Raw genomic sequence first — 24,877 nt, forward strand, 5'->3', positions numbered from 1 at the left:
AATGTGAATGGCAGCTTTCACTTTGCATAATATGACATTTGCGTCTGTTTTGCACTGAATTAACTGCCACCAATTATAATCATAATTAATCAATTATAATTGGAGAATTTTCCTTTAAATGAGCCAATTTTAAACCCCGTTTAAACACGAGCTCGTTTGTTTGCAGGTTTAACCTGCAGCATTTCACGAACTGACTTAAAAAGAGGAAAAAAACCCAATGACTATGTGCTTAAAAGCCGTAGGAATAACCACGCAGCATTCCCCAAGGGAGCTTGGATGCGGCTGGTGGCCACGGGGCCCCCCCGCTTGCCCCCACGTTGGAGGAGGGACAAAGGGGAGGCGCCATTTCGAGCCGCCCGCTGGAGGGGGGGGGGAAGGGGGGGGGGGGCTGCTCTCTCTGCGCATGCGCAGCGGCTGTGTAGTGTTCGCGCATGCGCAGCTGCGAGCGAGCGCTTCTTGTATATAAGGGCGGGGGGGCGGCGGCGGCGCCGCATTGCGGGCGGGCGCGGGGGAGATGGCGCAGCGTCTTCTCGGGCTCCTCGGCCTGTTCGGCCTTTTGGCGGCCGGTAAGCGCGGCCTCCCGCACCCCTGCCGCGTCCTTTCGGTGCTTCCCTCACCGCCGGGGCGGGGAAAGGGGCTGAGTGCGCTGTGGAAGTCGGTTTTAAAGCTGATTCTCTTATCCCAGCAGGAGCTGCCGGAGCGCACGGAGAGGAGGGGGGGGGGGGAAAAGGCAGAGGGAGCCGAACAGCCCTTCGGAGTGGCTGTGAGGGAAAAGGGGGGGGAATTCGACCCAGAATAGCGGTCAGGTGAAGGTAGGGAGGGGGAGGTCCGTGTGAGAAGGCAGCTGTTCCCATTCCTGGTGGGAAATCCTTCGTGGTGGCACTATGGTGTCATGGCACTGCTCAGCTTGTGTCCAGCCTTGGCACCGTCCCCTCCTGACCCAGGCAAGGAACGGTTTTCCCTGTCACCAGCTTTGTTTATCTTTGGCACTTGAGGGATAGATGAGTATTAATCCTCTTTCAGAGGGCAAGAGAGAGCCTTTTCTGTTGCATGCTTTTAGCAGCCTCTTTTCATTAGGATCTTCTGCTCCAACATGGAAAATTCCGCTAATGTTGCTGCTTGCTGCTTTGTGGAAGTGGTGGTGGGGGTAATTTATACTCTTGCCTTTAGTGTTAGGAGTAAAGATTAGAAACAGCAATCATTGTATTTTGTACTTTTCAGAAGCTAGACAGAGCTTCAGAAATGATTCATAGACTGACGGGAGGGGTAATACGCCTTCAGGCTGTGTCATGGAATAGCTAGAAACACCAAAATTGAAGGTCTGATACAGTGATGCACGCAATTTTTTGGAGAAATTTCCTTTAAATAAGACAATTTTAAACCTAGAGCTCATTTGCTTACAAGTTTAACCTGCAGGATTTCACAAGTCAACTTAAAAAAACAAGCCTGACAAGCGGTTTAAAAGCCAGAGGAATAACCAACTGGCAAGCTACAGTAAATTGTGCCTTTGAGATCTTGCATGATTGTGCACTGGTATTGTGAGTGGAGTTTTTAATGTGCTGATATGGAGACAATTTGATGGGAATCTTGACTTTTCAGGCTGGAAACAAGAATATGAATGTCAGCTTTCGCTTCACGTAATATGACAGTTGTGTCTGTTTAGCACTGAATTAACTGCCATCAATTATAATTTCTTTTATGACTCTTTCCAAATCACGAAAATCATTGTAGTTTCTCATGTTTTAAAAATGAAAAGGATTTGCCTTGAAGTATCCACCAGGTTTCCCATTAGTTTATTTAGGGAAATTCTAATGAGAAACCAGTTCAGCAGTGAGAGTTAGCTTAGTCTACCTGTTAAAAGCATGCGTATGCAACTAAGCGTGGCAGAAGACTCGTTAGGCCTGTTTTTCTTTAGGATGTCACTGTTTTAACATAAATAAATGCCCGTCTTTTTTCACCAGGGTTCTATTAGGACTGCTAATGGACTCCTCTGTGATAGTGTCATGCAGATGATTTTGCTGTGACAGCCTGAAACACAGTTTTTGGCTGCGAAACTAACTAATGAGCCATATCAATATCCAACCACCCTTAGCGTATCCTAATGGAGTTGCTTGGCTGGTTTACAGCATGGCTGGTAGGCCACAAGGGTTTTTCATTGACCTACTTAGTGCTCTGTGCGTCTTCCCTTTAAGGGAGATGTGGAGGAATTAAAGCAGGGTGTGCTGGAGTCAGGATCTATGGAAGACTGATGGGCACTTTGATTATTGCTGATCTTTGAGACCAGGAAAGGAGGAAGGCTGGGTGTGTAGTTAAAACAGAAGTCAGTTTCTCTTGAGCTGAAAGTATATACCTTAATTTTATTTTACCCATGGAGGAAGGTGGGGGGAAGCTGGAAGTGGAAAGTAAAAAGCTTGAGGATGTGATTATTTCACCCTCCCTAAAATAGTAGACTTAATCTTCCTTCCTTCCAAGATTTCAAACTTAACTTATGATTCCTGTGGCAAGCACTGGGCTGGTAAAAATTGAAGGCTGAGTCAGTCTGACTTGAATTTTCTGGAGGATGTGGAAAAAGCAGATAATTGAACTCAGACTGTGCTGTGGAACTTGCACAGTTGGGAATGTGGTTTCTGATAAAGCTAGGCTGGTGCAGCCCACTGCTGTAGATTAAATTAAGTAAATAGTGGAAGGTGTCTTATATCTAAAAAATATATCCCTATTTTCTTAGAAGAATAGCAGGGAGTGGCTGTGGGTATAAGGTACCTTACGGCCATCGTGTAACGAAGCGGTGCTTCGGTAGTGTACCAGTCATGTGGCTTGTGTAAACCTGCCCTTGCACAATCTCCTGCTTGTTTGCAGCAGAGGTATAAATAGAAAGAGTTGTTCTTGATTGTGTCTGGAGGAGCTGCGCAAGCTGTTCTGCCTGGTCATGGTTGGTGAAATGCGCATTGCATCTGCAGAGCTTCTGAAGACTACTGTCTTTTTACAGTCCCAGTTTGTGCTGTTCAGCACACCACAAAGCAGCACTTCTGGGAATCTCTGAAAACTGAGATGATGTAGAGGGTGGAACGGGAGTGGGAGCTTGTCAGCAAAACTGAACATCAGGTGACAGTGATGTCAGCTGGGACTCTCTGGGAGACTGGACTGTGCTGTTCCAGGGAAGGTTTTCTGATATAATAGGCAGGAGGATTTTTACTTTGTGGCTGAGGGAGGAGGCAGGACTGGTTACTGCTGGCTGCCAGTGGGGTTTTGTTTCTGTGTTTCATGTGGATCTGATTCTTCGAAGCAGGTTTGAGGCAGCATATTAGAACTACATGACAAAGAAGAGGTTTGTGTGTGTTGTTTCTTTAAGGATTTACTCACAGTCCATTTTCAGTTCATTTTTTTTTTTCTATAGCAGCTTTTGTATGCAATTAATTTACTGCTATTAAAATATCAAGAGTTTCTATACCAAGTTAAATGGGGCACTTCCTGGTCTTTGGTGTGTGTATATATTTTGAGGTTAAGCTTGTCTGTGTATTTGGTCATGGGCAATATTTAGTTTCAGATATCAGTATTTTTCTTTCTCTGGGAGTGAAGAATCTCATGTTTGCAGTGTTTACCCTGACTAGTTCTTAAACTTTGTCCTCTACTTCTGGAAAAAGGAGATTTTGGAGATACCGAGTAAATGAATATTGTGGTGAGATTTCAGGGCCTGTTTTTTTCCAGATGCAGCAGCTTAAAATCCTTTGACTGTTCACATTCCAGTGTGCAGAGATAAGAGGTTAACAGTTCCGTCTTTCCTGCTATCAACTGCTTCATCAGTCTACTCCTGAGTAGGTAATTCTTCCACCTCGTGCCACCACAGTTTGCTTTTTCCAGGCTCCCCCATTGCTAACTGCTGTCCCTCCTGAAGCTGCTTTTTAAAACGTCCTTTTTCATCCCTCTAGCATACTCAGCTGCAGGGGTCTTCCCTTTCCCTAAAGGACCTTCCTGTTGAGTTGTCTTCCATGCCTGGCATTCATCCTGCATTAAAGCACTCCTCTGGCAGCAGCATGAAAAAGAGCTTTGCTCCCAAGACTCTTCTTCTGTTTCTTCCTGGCAGTGTCTTGAACTGCCCTTCTGTTTTCTGAAGGTCTTGGATGCCACTGGACTTCCCCAGTGCTTTGCTGGGACTTTAGTGTGACGGATGTTTATCGTCTTTTACAGACATAGCTCTCTGCATAATTAGCACTTTTTCATATATATATATATGCATATTCACTTGGTGAAAGGAGGATGTTCAGTACAGAATTTCTCCTGAGACTCACATTAAATCTGTGTTATGTCCACCCCCAAATCAAGCCAAAATCGGACAGAATGAAGAAGGACAACAACTTTTAGGCCCTATTTCTGCAGTAATCTGCTGCAGGCAAAAATGCTTCTCGTGACTTCTTGGGCTTATTTTAACATACTGTGTGGGATCGCTTACTCTTGGTGACTGCCAGATGTTCTTGAACATGTAAGTGTCTTTTCTAGATTTTGTCATAGAAAAATCTCAGGCAAAAGTTGGGGCTTGCCTGGCAGCCTGGTAGCAACCTCTGGTCCATGTGGAAATTATTCTCTTGCAACCCTGATAGTAACTGGGACAGTTTACTGGGACAGCAGAGCTGATTTCATGTCTCAGCTCATCCAGTTATCAGTTATCTTTAACTTTGTTGTGATTGTGCATATGCAAACTGCTTCTTTTACCGTGCTGGTGCTCTAGTGAGGGAAGCAAGGGAGTGGCTGAGGCAAGTACTGTATTTTACAGCAGAGGTAGCGTGTTGAAATGAGAATGCATTCCCCTCTTCGAGGAAGATCTCAATCATAGCGTTACCTCAAAACTCATTTCTTATGAATCGTGCTAGTTAACAAATGTTTCAAGCTTGATATTTAATTGGTAGATATTGGACAGGAAGACTCTGATATTTAACAGACATCTGGAATACCGATAATGGCTAGCCAGATTTCATCCATTTCTTCCGCATGTTGCCTGTAATCTCACAAATGCTGTGCTGCTTTTACTGCCTCATTAATCCAGAGGCACAGTAGACCTTTGGCATGAGTTGCTAGCATGTAATGTGGTTACAACTTTTGAAATGTTATTTAAACTCACTAACTGACCAGAGAGGCTGTGGAGTACCAAGCCCTTCAGATAACATCAGGTTGAGGTCACTCCTTGACTTGTTGACAGTTTGTAAGGTTTGATGAAGAGAAGTTGATCCCTCTTGACTTCCTTCACTTAAACACGCTTTGCTTTTGCAGTTCTCAAAAGAAATGGGGAAAGTTGGAGCACAGAATAGCAGAGACTGATACGTTCACTTGATCTGTGGGTCATTTCTGGGAGGTGATGAACGGTCTTTTTTTCTTTTTTAACCTAGCCAAGTGGGACAGTATGGGCAAGAGCATATCTCCCAATGGATACGTTAATATACTTGGAACAAATTAGACTGTCATGAAGGCATAAGAGTTGACAGCATCCAAGGTTATCTTCCACATTTGACTTCAACCCATTAAAGTAAACAGCAGCTCAGCTTTTTCCATTTCTCCTTGCATTTGTTTGTAAAAATGCTGCTTGTTTGTAAAAATGCTAGGTTTTCCTAGCAGTTTGCTTTGGAGGAGATTTGAATCTTCAGGTTGAATTTGTGTTCTGAGTGATAGCTTCCTCTTTTATCCTCGAGCTGTTTAGGGAATCTGGTCTGGCCCATATAGAAGCTTATATAAGGTGTTAACTTTTAAGCACAATCACGAAAGTCTCATTAGTAGATTCAGTACAGCTTTGGAGGGGATTGCTTAGGATATTTTTCCAAGAATCTTGGAAAGAAATTCAGACTGTCTCTCCCTGGAAGAAGAATAATACAAATGGTTGAGGGAAGATTGTTTTCAGGAAAGATAATTACCTAACAATTTTCCAGTAGCTGTCCTTCCAGAATCATGATTCAGCTATTGAAAGCTTCCTTTTAGATTCCTGTTTGTTGAAGGGGAGTGAAGAACAGAACTGTGCTGTCACACATATCGCTCTGTAAGCTTTCCAAGTAGAAAAGGTGATGTTGTCTGAGAGGGCTGTCACCTCTGCTCCACTAACTTCTGGTCACGTGTTAGTGTTTCGATTCCAGGTGCCTGGTGTCATGGAAGGAGATCGTAGTTGGCATTTGGCGCTTTGAGAAAGCATCTGAGAGTAGCACACAGTCGCTGAAGTAAGTGGGATGGTGCCACTGTGGGAGCAAGTTGCAGGTTTCCCTTTATCTTTGCAGCCTTTAAGCTGGGCTTTGTGTGAATTCCTGGCAGAGCCCCATGTGATATGTGGTAGCTGTCACTTATCAGGTCTGCATTACTAGTGTTCTTGCAGTATTAGGTTGCTGACCTGGCCTCAGAGAAAAGGTTTCTTGCTTTTCTTCTCTTACCCTTCAGCTTTTTGGAGTATTTTGATTATGTTGTTGGGCTTCAGGCTGTGTTTCTGTGGCAGCACTTGTTCCGGGAGATGATTTCTCTTGTCTGTCAGACACGAGCATCAGGGAGGTCAGAGTGGGTATGAATGCCTTTGTTTTGTTTTGAGAAGCTGCAAGTTTATGTGAAGATCTTGGGGTTCCTGTGGGCTGTCAGCTTGTCTACAAGCCAGAAAGCTGAAGTCTTTCACATCTGAAAGACATACTCTTTATACATGGATTGCATTTCTACACACACGCTCCCACTGCTTTTCCTTCCTCCTTCATTTATTTTTGCTATTTAATTTAGGAAAAGCTTGGTGGAGCAAAGACCTTTCATTCTAAAAGTGAAGAAACCATATCTCTGAAGCAGTTAAAGAAGAGAGGAACCAGTGAAGACGACAAGTACAGAAGCATCCTGGCTTTTGCAGATAAACTTGTTTGGTGCTCTTAAAATAGTGGCTTGCAAGAGCTTCAGGAAGGGGGGCGAGTTTGAGTGGGCATGACGCGTGACTGTTGAGAGCTGATCTACAGAGAAAGAGAAATCTATTTAAAAATGGATGACCTTAGAGAACAATATGTAAAATCAAGGGATGCCGGAGATAACTAAGAAGGTAATCCCATTGGGTTTATCCAGTAAGAATTAAGAGTTGCGTGAGGTAACCAACAGTGCTTTGTTTTCTCTTGGCTCACTGCCATGCTGGGTAGGTGAAATAACACATGAAAGTGTCACGCTTCTTGCAGCAGAGGGTAATCTGAGGGAACATGCAGAATAACCGTTAAGGCTCAGAACTGTTCATTCTGTTGTGAAACAGCACAAAGTCTTAAGCTTCACTGGCGTATTTGCTTTTGTTGTAACGTAAGTTAATATATGAGAAAAAATGCTGTTTCATAATTAAGTAGAAGCACAAGCTACAGGAAAAAGTAGTGGGAACACTAAAGGGATTTCAGGCTTTTCAGAGTCTGCAAGTTTTAGTTTTGTTTCTGTTTTTCCCAGGGCATTCTGAAAGGGAGGGGGAGATGCTTTTGCAGTAAAGATGTAGCCTTTGTGTTAGACATTGAGTAATGCAATTAAAAAAAAATCAACATAATATAGACTAAAGTAATACAAGCTTCACTGTATTTACAGTCACCATGGAAGGTGAAAGAAAAGAAACGAAACCATGCTTAGTGTGCGTTGTTTTTGTTGTGTAGCTCCTTTCTGAAATGTGCCAGTGATGTGTGGTCGTAAAAATCCAGTGTGCCTAGTCATTGTTTGACCAGAATTTGTACTGAAAGCATCAAACGTAGGCCTGCCTTCTCAGAAGGGAAGAACTTTGCCATTGTCTTTTATAAATGAAAGGACACTGCAGTTGCTCCATCACGTGTTTTCTTTTCATAAGTCTTCAACCTCATGGCATAGCTGATTCAGGTTTCCTGAATCTGTTGGCTTTTTTGATGGGACAGTTACATGGGTATATTGACATTTCATCTTGCTCTGGTGTTGTGCGGGAGTGAGGACTTTAAATAATACCAGTGGGAAGGCATTTGGGGTGATTACTTGCATCCTAAAACTAGTTTTCAGTGTTCACTGTTTTGTGAATTATTTGATGCTTCTCGTTCTTAACTGTCCCTGCTTGGTCCCAAGCTCTTCTGAGATTTTGTGCTTGGTCTTCTGTAGAAGATTGCAGATAACATTATTGTCCTTATCCTGAAACCCAAAGTGACTGTGTGTCCTGTCACAGTGCTTTGAGTACAATCCGAAGAAAATATGGCTGTGCACTCCTTTTCTCAGAAACTACCCACACAGTTTTCCTTCCAAACTGGTGAGATGTGATGCAGGGAAGAAGCACAATCAGAGTTATGAAGTAGTTAATGTACTGTCAAAAATCTGTCTAATTTTACGACTTTTTATTTCCTTTTGAGCGCAACTATCTACAACCTGCAATCTGCTCATCTCCAGAGGTCTCAGACCTACTGCCTTGCTCTTTGGTTTTCTTCTGCCTCAATGTCATAACCAGACAAAACCCTGCTGCCCTGCTGATACCTCTTGCAGTGTATTGGCAAGTCGGAGCATTAATGCCTGACACTGTGTGAGCTTGATACAGAAGCCAAGCAGCAGGGAATTTGTTAAAGACATAGAGACAAAAAAGCTGATAAGTAAGCAGAAATCTGAAGCATAGTATATCTGTTGTCCTGTGCTTATAATGACTGGGTCAGAGGCTATGAGGAAGAAGGAACAAAACTAGCTGTTTGACATTCTGCTGAAGCTGGTATAGGTCTGAGAAGTCTTACAGTGACAGGTTCTTCAAGTAAAAAGCCAAAGGAAAACTGAAAGTTCATTAAGAGCTAGGTCAAACCAGTGCAAGTTATAGCATGAATTCGTCAGTTTGGATTTTATACAGCTTTTTAGACCAAGAATTTGAGAAACTGCTTGGAATAACTGTTGTAGTTTTATAGTTCTGTAGTTTTACAGTATGTTTCAAACAGGACAGAAGGAGTAATTTTTCTTTGATTTACATAACTAAAGATACAGGTTAAGAGCTACACTTGTAGATAGTCAGAAGCCCTTAATTCTACTGTTTAAAGTCAAGGCCTTGCTTGGCTTTAGCTAGACTTTGGCTCTGCCTTGCAGAGCCTTCCAACCATTGTTCAATACCCATATGGGAAAGGGAAGAATAACTCTTCTCTTCAGCAAAGTGTATACTCAGTTATTGTCATCCTGCCAGAGCTGGCAGCTATTTGGCTGACCAGTCTGGCTTTGAAACTTCACTATTGCTAATTTCCAGATCAATAACGCTGTAATTTAGAATAGATGATCTGTAAATATTTTGTTAACCATAGATTATTAGAAATTTCGAAGTCTTCTTCCTACGATCTTTTAAGCAATCTTAGTGTGCTGTTCTGCTGAAGAATAATGTGCAATCTAAGCTTTTTGCTGGGAGAGAGGGTGGAAAAGTTAATGCTCTTGTGTAAAAGATGAAGTATGCAAAGCACATTTTTTCTTAAAATATATGGCTCATTCCTTTGTGAAATCCGGTGTAAACGGCCTTTATAAATGAACGTCTGAGAAAGCTGCAGAATGCCACCTATAAAGCAGTGTTTGTCTGGCTCTTTGATGTGTAGTGGCTATGTACCTAGTAAATGCACTGGTAATTCAGCTGTTAAGTTCATCCTCTAATTTCTTGGAAGTGAAACATGAGAAATGGAAAAGTGTTTGTTCATCTGTCATAACCTTGCTAGAAGCTTCCTAGGAGTCAAGCAGCTTCTTGGTTAACAGTGTAATTTTACAACATTTTGTGGCGTGCAAACAGCACTGATGTGAAGATAATGGCTTCTAAAAAAACTCCTGTAACCACGGACAGGTTTGAATGGGCATATTGTTTCCCTAAAACTTTAGCAGCGCCTTGTAGGCTTTAGACCGTGGCAGATTTCCTTGGAGCCTGTCTGCTGTAGGATTTTAGGAGTTGTTTCTTTTTAGGTTAGTGCAAAATAGGAGATTGCTGAAGAAACTAAGCCTACTGATATACAGGATGGTTTTAGAAAACACGGAGAAGCTGGGTGTGCAGTCCAGACAGCAGAATAGAAAAAAGAAAGAAAATGCTTGGAAAGTCAGCTAGAAGGTACAGCTGTCTTACATGTCCTTAGGAAGGCAGTCCAGAAGTAGGATTCTGTATTTTACTTCAAAACCTTGTGGGTTGCAAGGCAATTCCAGCTGGGGTGGGGGTAATGTCCACACACTTCCTCCCCCTGCCTCCCACCCCTATTTTTCTGTACATGATTGAAGAACTGGCAAAGAGGAAGAAAGTGTAAATAGATGTAATGAGTTCAAAAACTATTTGACAGAACATGTCTTGTGTTGTTTTCCATCCCTCTTTTTTCCTTTGACTTTCTTGAAACTTTTTTTGTGATCAATGCTGTGGTCTGCGTCTGCCTATTCAGTCATCTGTGCATGTGTTGTAGTTCGTAATCCAATTAGTTTGCTGTTGGAGAATAGGGTGGTTCACCTGGGAGAAGAAATGCAGACAGCAATTACAAGCTAGATGTGGCTGTTGGGTGAGAGTTGACGTGACTGAAAGGACAGGACAACAGCGGGACTGCAGCTTTAGGAATCATCTGTCTGTAGCGTGGATTTCTGCAATGAGCAGTTTCTTTATTTTGAGTCATGGGGTAGTTTTTTTGTGTGCAAAGCAAAGTGAAGGTTTAGTTTTGCTTCTTTCCTCCTCTTTTCTTTTTAAAAATGTGGATGATGAGGCAATGAACTTCCCCATTGAAGTGCCTGAGCCTGAGAACCTCAGCAGTCCAACTGTTTTGAGTTTTCTAGAGTTCTTTTGACTGTGTAATCTGTATTTAGGACTCGTGTTTCGTGTAGAAATTGCTGGATTAAAATTTGCTTTAAAATTAGTTAGTAACCCTAAGTGGCCTAAGGGAAAGGTTGTGGTTGTACCATACAGCATGAACCTGCTTACTTTGCAGTAGAAATCATTCAAGTGTGCATGTGAAAGAACACTTCTTTCTTTGGCAGCTGTGGCAAGCCCTGTTTTGTGGCAGAAGGACTGTGTGAAAGGTCCGGAGGTGTGGTGTCAGAATGTTCGGACAGCGTCGCAGTGTGGTGCAGTGAAACACTGCCAGCAGAATGTCTGGAACAAGCCTACTGTGGTAAGTATCAACTACTGAGACTTTTTTTCTCACCTGTAGTTGAGATAGTTGGTTTCCATATGCTGATAAAGATTGTTCAAGTCTCTGGCAGTTCACTGCTACACCTGACTATGCCTCGGGTGCTATGCCTTAATTTGGGTATTAGGTAAAGGCTGTTCTCCAGTTCTCTGCCTTGCGCAACTTGTCTGCTGACTTCTTCTGTGACCTGTTGCGCAATCACTGAGCAGTGTATGGGATGGAGTTAAAAGGACTCCTAATTCACAGGGACTTTTCTTGTTCTAAACTTGAGCAATGCCTCGAACAATGCCATACTGATGTTACGAATGTTACATTTAGTGTGGCTTATCAAGTAGCCTTTGTCCTAAGTGCAAGTGCTGCTTTAGCACAAACTACGGCCACATCTGGTATTGTTTCACAGTTTGCTAGGGGAAAAAGGTGTTTTACTTACAGATGCATTCAGTCCGCCTTGTCTATATTTGTGCCGAGATACGTTTTAGTTTGTGGAAAAATAAGGGGAGGAAGGAATGGCAGAGCACAACTATGAGTGAAACTGCCTGCAAAGTTTTTAGATTTCTAGTAAGTGCAAACTCTGAAGAATAAGGTAAGTGGTTCAAGAAAAGGCTTTTGGGGGCAATGTACTTTATACTTCATGGGAGGTGGGACTAGGTGAAATGAACAAGTGGTAGCGTGCCTGCTTCTTCATGCCATGTTTATTTACTGAAGAAACTGAATCTGGACATGCTTGTAATAGCCTCACTTTATTTAAACACACCTCTTACCACCACAACTTCAGCCACTATTTTTTCCTTAACTTCAATTCCAAATGTGGTGTTTGTTCTTTACATTGTTATTCATACACTAAATTTACAGGCACTCCATTCAGCCTCAAAGTAGTTCTCTACTTCTCTCTCCAGAACAGCATCCCATGTGACTTGTGTAAGGAACTTGTGACAGTGGCTGGCAAGGTTTTGAAGGATAATGGCACAGAGGTAAGCAAAGCTCCCCTTCTTGCCCCAAGGTGCTATTTGATTTAGTTGTCTTAAGATCACAAGGTGAGCGGGTGGAGGAGTAGTCAGTGTGATGCTTTCCCAGCCTAAACAGCAAATGCTGAGAGAGTACATGGAGTTTTAAACAGCCTCTTCTGGCTTGAAGAAGAACAAATTCTAGAGCTTCTTATGCTCTAACACATCTCCGCTTGACTGTAGATGCTTAATAAAACTGTTCCTGCGCCAGTGGGTTGTCTTGAAAGGTGGCGTACTACAGTCTCTAGAAGTCGATTACACCACGTGGACTTCATGTTGGTTGTGGGCACTTCTTCTCTTTATCTTTTGTGAACCTGGGGACACTTCATATAAACAAACCACTGTCCCGCTCATCCGTGATTTCACTTCCTCATCATAAATATAAATGCTCTATGCTCACAAGACTGTGTTGCAGGCCTTGCAAGCAGCATTTTGTTTTCACTTTGTCAGGCTCTCATTGAAGGCCCAGGATGGGAAAATAGACCTATAGTGTACAACCTTATGCTAGTTTTTCTTGACAACTGCCTGGAACTACCTGTGTCCAGAGGGCTTGTTTTTAGGCTTTCTTTTATGAATTTTGGGAGTGGAAAGAGCATTTGAGATATGTATATGTGTATTTAGAGATAGTCTGTAGCCCACCTCATCTTTTATAGGATGAGATCCGCTCTTACTTGGAAAAGACATGCGAGTTTCTCCCTGACCAAAGCCTAGTCTCTGAGTGCAAAGAAATTGTGGATTCCTACCTACCAGTTATCATGGATATGATCAAAGAAGAACTAGTAAGTACATAACGATTTGCAACTGTTGGAATTAAAAGTTATGCTTCTATTGATGCCTGAATTCCTCTTCTATGTTAAGATTGTGCATATGATCCTTCAACCTGTATGGATCACTTGTGTTGCAATTAATGGTATAAATTCGAAGGCTGCTTCCTTGCTGTGAAATGTTTTTCCTTCCTGTCATGTTTCAGCTGAATAACTCTCTAGTCTGAATTACATACAGAAATGCCATCCGTCTAGAGCTTTATGGTATGTATTGTATCTCCCCTAGGATAAACCTGAGGTTGTGTGTAGTGCCCTGTCACTGTGCCAGTCCCTTCAGAAGCACCTCGCAGCAATGAAGCTTCAGAAACAGCTCCAGTCCAATAAGATACCAGAGCTGGATTTCTCTGAACTGGCATCTCCGTTCATGGCTAATGTGCCTCTTCTCCTTTACCCTCAGGACAAACCCAAGCAGAAGTCTAAGGTAAGGGTGCAGTGCTATGCCAGTGTCTAAGAGAAGGGCACATTTTTTTGCTTCAGAGCTTCAGTGCTCTTTTGTATAAGAACTTATCTATGATCCTTGGTAAGGGATTGTTGTACCAGGCACAGATCAAGCTGTTGTGCTTCACCTGGTTGACTGTCCCCTATTGAATTTTGTGCTGCCGCATGCAGACAACTACGTTTTTCCTTAACCTATAGGATTAAAGCTAAGTAAGATGATAGCTGCAGCCCCTGTGGACCGTATGCATAGAGTGTGGTTGTTAATCTAAGATTATAAAGACAAATCTTGCGCTGGGCTGTTCCTATTCAGGACTGTGGTAGTCAAGCAGGTCTTACTGGAAACAGTTTCTGAGAACAAGTTTGGCACCAGCATTTGTTGGAAGAAGAATTCTCCCGTGTTCTGAGTGATTCTGAGGCCTAACTGTGCCCTTTGGGGAAGCGTTCATCTGTGAATTGAGAAGTGACAGACTGGCGCAGGAAAGAACAAATAGTTGACAAAGGGGAGTACATGAGACAATGAACTTGTGAATAAAGGCTGAGTCTTGAAAGCAAGCCTATGTGTGGGTGGAGAACAAGCTTGCGTGGGTGGTACAGGTAAGAGCTGCACCAAATTTGGAAACCTTCCCACTGTGGTCTGTAACAAAACCAAGAGATTTTGGAGATTGGGTGTTTTAGCAGTTATCTCGGTTTCAAAGCAAAGTAGGTACCTAATCACCATCTAGTGGCTGTTGCACAGACCAGCAGGAGATTTTCTGTTTACATTAGCTCAGGCTTTCCAGTATTCTATAGAGTATTTATTAGGGTTTTTATAGAGTTTAAAATATCTTTTAAAACTTGGTAGTCATGGGAGATTCTAAAATGTGCTTGATGAAGATATATCAACTTAAAGTTTGCTTTCACTCTTTGTCCAGGGAAGTGGAGAAGTATGCCAGGACTGCATTCAGCTGGTTACTGATGTTCAGGAAGCTGTGAGAACGAATGCATCTTTTGTGAAGTCTTTGGTTGCTCATGCCAAGGAAGAGTGTGACCGTTTGGGACCTGAAATGTCTGATATGGTAAGCTATCTTTGTTTTGTTTAAAAATCTATTCCTTTATGCAAACATGAAGTAATTTGTTCCCTGCCTTAATCCTTTCAATGTTTCTCTGTTTAAATCAGATTGTAACATGTCAGATGTGTTACACAGTATAACAATAATAACTCAACACTAAAATCCTAAACTTTCTGGTCAGGAATGTTGGGACTGGGGAGTCTGTGGGGGTGGAGAGGAGGAAAAAGACTCAAGGCTACTGCTGGCCATTAAGGGCCTGTTTTGTAAAAGTGATCTGGCAGGGTAGTGTGGCCCTATCAGTGAGGGGGAGTGCTTTTACTCTGAGAGGAAGAGAGACTCATCAGATAAGGGTTATGTGTGCAATGGTTGTGTAACCTGAAATGCTGTCTTGTATTTGGGCCAAGCTCTGAAAGACAACAGAATAGCTATTAAGTACAGTGGGTATACTAATACTTTGAGATGTATTAGAAGATTCTAGGTTAACTCTACAGCTAAAGTGGTTTGATATTTACAAGACTTCATTTTTCTGCTTTCTGCAGTGCAAGAACTATATCTCTGAATATTCTGACTTGGCTATCCAGATGATGATGCACATGGTAAGATGAGCAGAACATATTATTTGCTCTTTGTTCATTTTTCTGCTTTGTGTAGCCAGCTTATTTGGAAACAGCAAACACTTTCTGCAGTAAAAGTCTGGGAGGGCCCTTGCTGTGCAAGTCCTGGTGTCAGCACTTTGAACTTGGTATTTAATTGGATAGTAACTTCAGTCTTAGAATGCTTTCTTAGCACTTTCATTTTCTTTCACAACCACTTCACGGTGCAAAAGGCACTCTTTCAAATACAGTAGATGCATTACGTATGTGCCCTTATACTTTTAATCTCAGTCCTGTACTTATGCCACTTCCCTCTTCCACACCTTAATATTATGTTCAGCATATTATAGTTGGTCTGTATCACAGTATTGCAAAACTGGTTCAAGTGTTAGAGATAATGTCTATTTGAAACGAGACTAAATGTCCTTCAGCTGGAATTACTATCTCAAGACTCCCGCTCTCTGGGCTCTTGATAGGAGCCATGGAAAGTGAGCAGTACTGCACCAGTTCTGGTCTTCTGCAACAATATACTGTATATTTTACCTCTGATCACCTGCAAAAGCACCTCTCAAAGAGATGATCAATAGAGATCTTAAAGCCTTTTGAAAACTGAGTAAGACTTTTCTGGGAGAGGATGCAGTGCCTAAATGCCACAAGTATTGCAACAAGTTATAGGTGAAACTATGTATAGATTATGTGGCTGACTTGAACCTGAATTTGTCAGCAGGGTGGCCTCTTTGTTTCTAGTTCCTAAAAGCTGCTCAGAAGCACATACAGCTTCTCAAGCATTGAGGGAGTGAATGGGGATGATACAAATCTTTGTTCTGACAACAGTTTGTTTCTCATATTATGCATGGTGATGCCTGTGTTATCACCTGAAACTGTAATATGACGACACCTTGTATCTGCCCGAGTGCTTTTTGGAGGTAGCCTTGTCCAGGATACTTTAGTAACTAGAAATGAATAATAGTGGTTAGTACCGTGTAATTAAATGTGAGTTACTGTAGCACTGCTAAGGTTGAAATGGATGGTTGGGGTGGGGACCATGTCATATTCCATCATCTTCGTGGAAAGAGTATGTGCAGTTCCAAGTGCTTGATGTTTTTTTTTTCTCTTAACTGTTATCTTTAATTTCTCCTTTCTTCTTCTGTCTCCAATCTCCTCTGTCAACAGAAGGATCAGGTAGGTGAGCAACTTGCCTGTGGTGATAGCCTGCTTGTAGTTCCCTTCTTGCTCTATTAGCTGCGCACATAGTGTGATTGTACTCTGTGTTGACAGATACAAGGGGTATTTATGTGATTAAAACAGAGACTATAGGCTTCCTCCAATGGATCAATCCCACATCCAGCTCCAGGTACGAGTTTGTACTACTAAGATTTCAGCTTGACTGCCTTGGCCAGTGGAGCAGAAAATACACTCATGCGAGGAGGACAGATTTAGAAAAAGCGTGCCAGTGGCTTCTGTTGGCTTCTGGTTTAAAGTATGGGCTCAAAAGGGCTTGAGTGGAGCTGTCCTTGGGTTTTTTCTTGCTTAACCTTTAAATCTAGGACAATGGTATGGATGTTTAGAGTATATGAATTTAAAAGAAGATGCAGGAGGCCTTTAGGTTCCTGCTTCCTAGAGCTATTTGAGCTTTTAATTTAACCAATCCTGGAAGACCTTGTGTCTGTCATCTCTCTGTGAGAGAACATGTTGTGTGTATGTGGGTGTTGCTATAACATTAATATCTGGAAATGCTTCTTACAATGCATGAACCAAAGGGCTTGACTTAAAGGTACTGCCTGTAGTAGTCTGAAGCAGCGCTGTATCTTGAAATACTGCTTTTGCCTGTGCATGAGGTTGTGGCATGATGTATGAAGTGTTGCATAAGCTTCTGTTGTAGGAGTGTGGTGCCCTGGTGACAGGGAGGGCTGTGGTCTTCTAATTACTTATAAGACCAGAGAACTTTTTTTAGCTTAAGTAGACCTTAGGTGGAAAAATTCAAGTTTTGTGTATGACGCTGTACAGCCTTTCTTATTTTGTGTGCTCCCTAGAGCAGTTAGTAGCATCGTGTGCAGCACGTGTTTTACATTTGTAATGTGTTTGTAAAACCTTTGAGAGAGACTTAGAAAGCCTTTTTGAAGGCTTTTTTTCTGTTTGCTGTTTTCCCTCTTACTGTGAAAAGAACACTTGAAATACAGTTACTGCAGATACTTGTAAAAAGGGTTAGGTTCAGGTTTTAACATGGTTAACTTTTATTTCTTATAGGCTCAGTTCAGTAATGCGGGGATGTGTTTCTGTTTGCAGAATGAGATATTACTGGATACTTTAAATAAGGTAGCTTGTAGATGAGAAAAAGAGGCCTTTCTTCTAGGCATTCTTTCAGCTTTTGGGCAAACTCTGAAGTCAGGATAATTAGCCTCTTCTATGATTACTTAAGGCTTTCAGGGGAGCAGCTTTGCAGATGCAGGTCTAATGGAATGCTGGTGGCCTGTTTTGGTGTTGGTAGCTCTTAAGTCAACTCCTTTGAAGGGCTTTTGCATAGTTTATTAGCTCGTGGTAAGTGGGGTTTTTTAATGGATATGGCCTAACTTCTTTCTCTCTTAAAGGAACTGCTCAATTTCGTCTGGTAGTTGTCCTGCCTATAACCATATCAAACGCTTTGACAATACTTGAAGTAGAAGTAATCGTGAAATTTCTAGTTGTGTTCGAGCCTTTTAAAACTTTATTCTCTATGCCTTCTCACAAGCTACATAGAAAGGGCAGTCGTCTAGACTTCTAAAAATTGCTTATTTATCTCTTTTCAGCAACCAAAGGACATTTGTGCCATGGTTGGATTCTGTCCTTCTGTGAAATCTGTTCCCATTCAGACTCTGGTGCCAGCTCAAGTGGCTCATGAAGTGAAAATGGAAACCGTGGAGGTAAGATGGACTTTTGTCCTGAATAGCTTTGCCTTCCATTTGCTTTAGTGTAATGAACTAGGTGGAATAGGAAAATATGAGCTTTTATGTACAGAATAATCCAAGTCTCCCTGCCTATAGATTCCCGGCCTCTTCTTGTTTCTGATGTTCACGTGTGAGGTAGGAGAGCTGACTAATTTGTTAGAATAGCAGAACCTAAGCTAAATCAGAGCTATAAGGTAATGCTTCGGGACTGAAATGGGGTTTCCAAGAGCGGAGTAGAGTACAGCAGCCATTCTAAATGGCACCTTAAATGCTAGAGGGCAAATTGCTGAATTTGAGTTTTTCTCTACGTTTGGAGTCACACTTCAATCCCTTTTAAAAATAGGACAGCACTCTGCCTGTGCAGATGAGCGATCAGAGTCAGAATGCAGTTTGGAGAAGCAGCTTAGCCTGTGGTTAAGACAGGGATGAGGTTTTTTTGGAGAGGAAACTCTCTTTTGAGGATGGTTAACTTCTGATTAACAGGCTTCAAGCAATTATCCTCAAGTCCCTCAGTTTCTAAGTTTCTTTTGCAGACAGAAGAGTGTTCTTAATTCTACTAAGTTTTGGTCTCAGTGTATTTTGAAAAACACTTCATAGTTCCCTGAACTCCGTTCACTGTGGGGCTGCTTATTTCTCTGCGTCTACTAGATTTAATTCCCTTCCTTACACAGTGCTGGGGATTGTAGTCATAATTAGTCATACAAAATGACTGTTCATTCAAAAAGGCTTTTTACTGAGACCTTTGAGGTTAGTTTTGGATTCAGCATGAGTTTTTGAATTTAAACTGCCCTGCTAGGTGAATTAATTGTCCTGCACTTCTCTGTGAATGCTGTTAGACTGATTTTGATGGAATGTCCCTGTCAAATGCAGTCAGGTGCTGATTGCTGTTTCTTCTGTGTACTCAGAAAGCCTCAGTTCAAGAGAAAACTATTTCTGTGTGTGAAATATGTGAGACCATGGTGAAAGAAGTGACTGGCCTGTTGGAGAGCAACAAGACAGAGGTGAGCAAGTGGTGGAAATGGTGCCCCTTCCTAGGCTTTGCCTAAAGTAAGGCTGTTTTGGAGGGCGAAGGAGAGAGGTATTGCCTGACTTCATGAGAGTGAGGGGGGATGGAGTGAGAAAACATGTATGTATGAACTGAGTCAGATTTCTGTTTCTCATTTCCCACACATCCTTCATTGTGCCTCAGGAGGAGATTGTACATGAAATGGAGATTATCTGCTACGTGTTCCCAGCAAGTGTCAAAGACCAGTGTAAGGACTTCATAGATGTCTACGGCCAGGCTTTGATTGACATGCTTCTGGAGGCAACGAATCCTGAAGCTGTGTGTGTTATGCTGAAATGCTGTGCAGCCAGCAAACCTCCAAAGCAGCCAGGTTGGTCGTGAGGGATTGGTGGCATTGCAGTATGAGCTAGTTCAGCTACAATTATATCTCTTTTGAGGACACATGCTTTTTAGTACTGATGCTGCCTCCTTTCTTTTATTTGGTGAACTACCTAAGCACTGACCTTTGGGGTTTTTTTCCCTTCTCAGTTTTGGTGAAACCTGCAGGTGGCTTCTGTGATGTCTGCAAGATGGTGGTATCTTATGCGGACAAAGAGCTAGAGAAGAACGCCACGACAGCTGAAATTGAGGCTTTACTGGAAAAAGTCTGTCACTTCCTGCCAGAGTCTGTCAGTGATCAGGTAAAGCACTTGTGCAGGAGGTGGCTAAAAAGCAGTGGTCTTATTGATGGTTGGGACCTCTCCTTGTTGATATGTTTGGTTTGCCTAGGTCTTACAGTGACAATTATGCTTACCTCGCGTTTTGAGTGTTTCACCTGATATTTTGTCTACATGCTGATTTTTAGGTCCGTCTCTCAAGTGTCTCTGCTTCTGCTATAAATGTCCAGGTACTCGTAACAGAGATCCCTGTGTTTGGCCAACTGCCTCTGTCTCTGGAGACAAACTGTCCACAGGTGCAGCTGGGACTGGCTTGTGTTCAGCAGCCTGGTCCTCCCTAGGTTTTCCCCTTCACTAGTTAGCTCCACAGCGTAGCAGCTTCTCGTGTGCAGTAGAGCAAAGAGGAAACAGGCTTGATCTGAGGCAACGAAACGACCTCACAGGCCTTGCTGTGCGGCAGCCTGCCTTCCAGTCAGAACGAGGCAGGTAGCGATGAACAAAAGGATGAGATGTCTCACAGAATGTTTGGAAGAACTAGAGAGGAGCATCTCTTGGTTTGGAAAGAAAACGAGAGCAGCATCTCTAAGAGTAGTCAGTCTTCCTCTGCTAAATGGCTGGAAGAAATTCAGTGTGCAGGGGGATTAGGTTTTTATACTCCCCAATCTTGGGGGTTGGCAGTTCCTTGAATAGGTTGAGATTTCTAAGGGCCTGAATTGACTGGCTGAATTGTTGCACTCATTTGCAGTCAGTAAAGGTTTGCCTGGAAATCCTCTGAGAACAGTGAGTGGAAACAGCTGAAGGGTGTTTTTTTTTTCCCCCCCTCAACACTGATCTTATTCAGGGGATTAACAAAATAATTGGAAGTGGGCTGGCATAATTCCAGTGAGATGGCAAAAAGCAACACCTGTTTAGCCATCACTGTCAAGATTTACCTGGAAACCTTTTTAAGTGGCTGCTGAGTGTCAGCAAGTGGCAACTGCTTGTAGTTTACTAGGCATGCAGTATACAGGCCTAAAGCAGCTATGAAGCAGCTGTTCCTGCTAACTGTTTTGAGGCTGTTTAATAGCAGTGATTCGTTTATTAATTGGTGCTGTTAGTCTGAGAATGCCAGCATCTCTTTGTGCTTTGGAGGTGGCCTCTCCACTAGAGGGCTGGCCTTTAGCAGTGGGAAACGGTGGTGTGCTGCCTGCTCTGAAGTGAACAGCAACTACACGGGCTAAAAGTGCTCGAGTCATTACTGCATTGCTACTGTCCTGTTCAGGACGTTTGTCTCCAGATTGTTCAGTGTGCTTTCCTCTTGAGGTAGCAGTGATCTCCTCAATTAGAGTCTAAGAAAAGTCTGTCTCGCTTGGTTCTTTTCCCAAGAAAAGAACAAGTCTGTTCTGCTTGGTTCTTCTGTTGACCTTTTTTCTATCATAACCTGTCTGCAGACAGGTATGAGCTAGCAAAAAAATATGTAGGTGTGTGATTTGTGAGTTGCCGAGTCCTCCTCGATCTGCAGAGCAAAAGCCTCTGATTTATCAGTTTGGCGTGTGTTATTGTGGCGTTTGGAGTAGTGTACAGGCGTGCCTGCTGAAGACCCATATCTTCCTCCTCTTTCGAAAGCTTTATTAGGAAAATCTCTCAACCTGTGCTTTGTTACAGTGCGTTCAGTTTGTGGAACAGTATGAACCAGTAGTTGTGCAACTCCTGGCAGAGATGATGGATCCCACTTTTGTTTGCACTGTGAGTATTGTGTTTATTTCTATTGAATATGAGCTCTGATGCAGTCCTCTCTACCCTTCTGTGTGCCTTTTAGTGCCCAGCATGCAGAAACTCTGCTGGAATGAAAATCAGCACACTGAATGCTCAGGGCAAATGCCATTGTGCAAGGCCTGGGGCCTACTGAATGGACAGCTGTCTGACTGCCAGCCTTGAGCAAGGAAGGGTGGAAGAGAATTGCTGCCAGTGGTTATCCACTGTTGAGGTTCAGTAATAAGGTGTAGTCTGCCCTGAATGTGATGAGAGGAAGTAAAATGATGCTTTTTGAGAAAGTTCCCTTTTTAGAAGCTCTGTTTCTTGAAACTTAATATGAAGAAGCAGTTGTGGTAACTTAATTCTTCCTCTTGTCAGATGACTGCTTTATGGCTGCTCATTCAGCTGCAGTTGTCACCTGAGCACTGAACTGGGAACTCCTGCAGCTGCCTCAGTGCTGCCTCCACACTCAGTCAGGCAGAAACTCAGATGTAAGGCTGGAGTCGGGAATTCTTGGTGCTAATAGAAAGTTGCTAACTCCACTGCTGCTCTTTTCACAGAAACTTGGAGTCTGTGGCTCAGCTAAAGAGCCTCTCGTGGGAGATGATGCTTGTGTCTGGGGGCCAGGCTACTGGTGTAAGAACATGGAGACTGCTGCTCAGTGCAATGTATGTAAAGCAGGATTCTGCCTCAAGTACCCTATTGGTCTTTGATAGCTCCTTATAAACTACCTTTTTGACTTCTATGCCATGCTTTTAAGTGGATGAACCCCGATTTCAGGAAGCAAAAGGGTGATAGCTAGAGGTGATTGAGTTTGATTAGAGGGTCTTCCGTAGCCCTTGGCTTTCTTAAAGCAGACTATTTCTTCTCCCTTTTGTTCCTATCCCCAACCTGTTTGCTAGCATTTCGGCATCTGTAGTAAGGTGCAACATGAGCTGTACTTTTAGTCTGTGTTCCTGCAGCCAGCAGACTGTGTCACAAACTCATTGAGCTCTAAGACTTGGCTTCCAGTGTTGCTGTGGGCTGATGCTTTTTTTTTTTGCCAGACCTTAATGGCTAATATCAGCGTTCTTTCCCGAAGCTTCTGGATGGGGACAAGGGTGTTGTTTATTCTAATCCTCTCTGGAATTGCTTATTTTAAGAAAAACAGATCTGCTTTGAGATCTTGGCTCAGAATAAGGTGTTGAATTGTATGCGTAGATGCACGCTTTTTTGCAAACAGGTTTTTTTCCACTAACATACGCAATTTTTTCCTCTTTAGGCTGTTGATCACTGCAAACGTCATGTGTGGAACTAGAAGAAGAATTTCCAGTTCTGAAAATTTGCCGTGGCTCTTAAAAATGTAGGCCGAGGTTGGCAGAGAGCTGTATCTCAAATGTCCCTCCTCTCTGCCTCATTAAAAATTTGACCTTCAAGTTCCTTTATTGTAACTCTTCTGTAGCAGTCCTGCTGTTGGAGGATCAGATCTTCATTGTTGACTTAACAAAGATATTTCTGATTGTACAGTTTAACTCGTTATGCTCTTAAAAATAGTCAGTGTGTTGTAGATTTTTAATTGGTAGGCTGGAGTGTGTTTTTTAGGTGCTGGGGAGAATGGTGGAGAAAGTGAAATGAGGAAAGGTTATTATCTTTTAATTTAAGAAAAGAACAAGATAGCAACTGAATTTTCAAATGTCTTTCTGCAGTCAGCATTGGGACATTCGCACGGTTTGCATTTTTAACACCTGGCTGGATTAATAATTTCTTATGGGGAACTCTAAGGGTCAATGTTGAATCTGGGAATCCCTTTGGCTGGAAATTTGAAAGCTCTACAGATGCAGCAGGAGGGGACTTTGTGTACCCAACTAACTTTCAAAGTAACCAGTACCTAAAAAGATGCGTTTGCGTTTGAGTTACCACGCTTTTGCATTTGGGTGACCACACTTATGGCTCCTGGTGTTACCATAGCTAAGGAAACCCTCCCTCAACTTTATTTCCTTGGTCTACTCTGTGGAAGCATGGGTGTTCTCCTGTCAAGCCCTGTGGGATTTCAGTCTTTTGAAGCACGCTGACGTACTTAAGGAATGGCTCTTTTTTTTCTTATCCTAGTTGCTCAATTCTGCTTAGTCGTACAGCTTCCTACACGCAGCCAGCTGCGTGCCAAGGAGATGGAGGGGAAGAAGTCCGCAGTGGCTGTGCATATGTCAAAATATGCTCAGCAGAGAGGACAGAACGCATGGAAAAGTGGTTTTTGTTGCTTGTTTCCTTGATCTGTTTTTATCTCATAGCGTATTTCAGTTGTCTAAAACTTCAGATGTGCTGCGAGGCTTGTGGGCAGTTTCCACTGCTGCCACCTGTTCTTGCTGATGCTTCTAAGTAGTATCAATATTTTCCCAGAGTTCCCGCTTATGTTGGGAAGCATCTTTAAGTAGCAAGCAGAGATGGTAGATGGTAGGAGATCTGTAATGGGTGTTTGGTAGCTCAACTGGCCCACCTGACAGCCTGCAGCATCCCACTGAAACGGGCTGAGCTTCTTGAACAAAAGCCTTTCCAGGCAGGCTGCTGCTCTGGAAGTAAGTCAGGCTCTTGAAGTGTATAGGGGCCTTGAGATTGAAGCTCTGATCAAGTCTGAGGAGAGCTCTGGGAAGGAGAAGCTAGGCAGAGGTGGAGCTCTGAAAATTCCAGTCCTGTTCAGAAGGGCAGGGAGGTGGGAACTGGATGATTAAGGTCCCTTCCAACCTGAATCATTTTATGATTCTGTAAGGTGCCGGCAGCCATTGCTGTTCCTGTGGTGTCTTGGGTGAGGCGGGAGCTCCCATAACAATGCTTTAGCAGCACGCAAACTTATTTTCATGCATTTTAGTGGAAACCCGCTCGACTGCATCTTTTTTTTGTTGCTCTGTGTATATACTAAATGTCTGGGCGGTGTTGACAGATGACAATACCGGTTTGTCTTTCCTGCTTGCATTTGTACAAAATGCAGAAGCACTCATGAATTTAAAGAAAAACAAAACTAATATCACCTAGATGTAAAATATCTGCAGCTTTCTTTCTTGGCAGGCTTGTGCAGCGCAGTGGTTCTAGTGGTGTATCCCAGTTTGGGTATGAGTGCCGGAGAGGAGATGGGCTTTGTTCAGGATCGCTGCTGTGGAGGGAGGGATTGTGTCATGCCACAGCATGTAGGATGGCTTGGGATCTTCTAAAGTGGATGGCGTTCTCTTTTTTGCAGGGGGGAGGGGAGGAGGTGGGGATGGGTTGACCCTTGCCTTTAGCAGTTGTCAAGGTTTTAATTTTCTTGGGTTTTCAGTAGTGCAGGGTTCATGCTGGCGACCTGTCAGGTGAGGTGGGCTGGGGGAATCCTATGCTACTGCTGGGCGCCTCTTTAGCTGCTCCCTCCCTTCCTGTGGCCTGTGGCATCAGACCTGCTTGAGTTACACTGGGGGAGACGTGTGGTTGCTTTCTAAAGAACATTGTCTTGATTTTTGCACAAAAGCTTCCTTAATGAACAATAAAAACTTATGTGAACCGATAAGTCTGCCTGTTTCATTTCCTTGTTGCGTGCTACTTTCTGAAGGATCCTGTCGGCTTCCCC

The 24,877-nt window shown here is 42.9% G+C and overlaps 1 protein-coding gene across 2 annotated transcripts; it reads left to right on the forward strand.

The window, feature by feature from the left end:
• The first annotated feature begins 441 nt into the window (after positions 1-441).
• PSAP (prosaposin) lies at positions 442-24,817 on the forward strand. Of its 2 annotated transcripts, XM_054071560.1 has the most exons (15): positions 442-566; positions 10,927-11,060; positions 11,975-12,049; positions 12,736-12,861; positions 13,133-13,327; positions 14,256-14,399; positions 14,933-14,989; positions 17,773-17,886; positions 18,816-18,911; positions 19,100-19,286; positions 19,445-19,596; positions 19,761-19,802; positions 21,217-21,297; positions 21,867-21,974; positions 22,568-24,817. In XM_054071560.1, the coding sequence occupies exons 1-15, from the start codon at positions 515-517 to the stop codon at positions 22,601-22,603; spliced, it is 1,599 nt and encodes a 532-aa protein (XP_053927535.1). In that variant the 5' UTR covers positions 442-514; the 3' UTR covers positions 22,604-24,817. The 2 variants fall into 2 exon arrangements, with proteins under 2 accessions (XP_053927535.1, XP_053927536.1); XM_054071561.1 differs by lacking the exon at positions 19,761-19,802.
• The last annotated feature ends 60 nt before the right edge of the window (positions 24,818-24,877 follow it).

The sequence above is a fragment of the Cuculus canorus genome, chromosome 7, assembly GCF_017976375.1.
Source record: "Cuculus canorus isolate bCucCan1 chromosome 7, bCucCan1.pri, whole genome shotgun sequence".
NCBI classification, from domain to species: Eukaryota; Metazoa; Chordata; class Aves; order Cuculiformes; family Cuculidae; genus Cuculus; species Cuculus canorus.

Bases quoted from the DNA above. Each gene is read 5' to 3' on its own strand.
- PSAP (XM_054071560.1), top strand. From the start codon at position 515: ATGGCGCAGCGTCTTCTCGGGCTCCTCGGCCTGTTCGGCCTTTTGGCG. The intron at 17,887-18,815 runs GTAAGATGGACT...CTGTGTACTCAG, and splicing joins TGAAAATGGAAACCGTGGAG to AAAGCCTCAGTTCAAGAGAA. The intron at 19,803-21,216 runs GTACTCGTAACA...GCTTTGTTACAG, and splicing joins CTTCTGCTATAAATGTCCAG to TGCGTTCAGTTTGTGGAACA.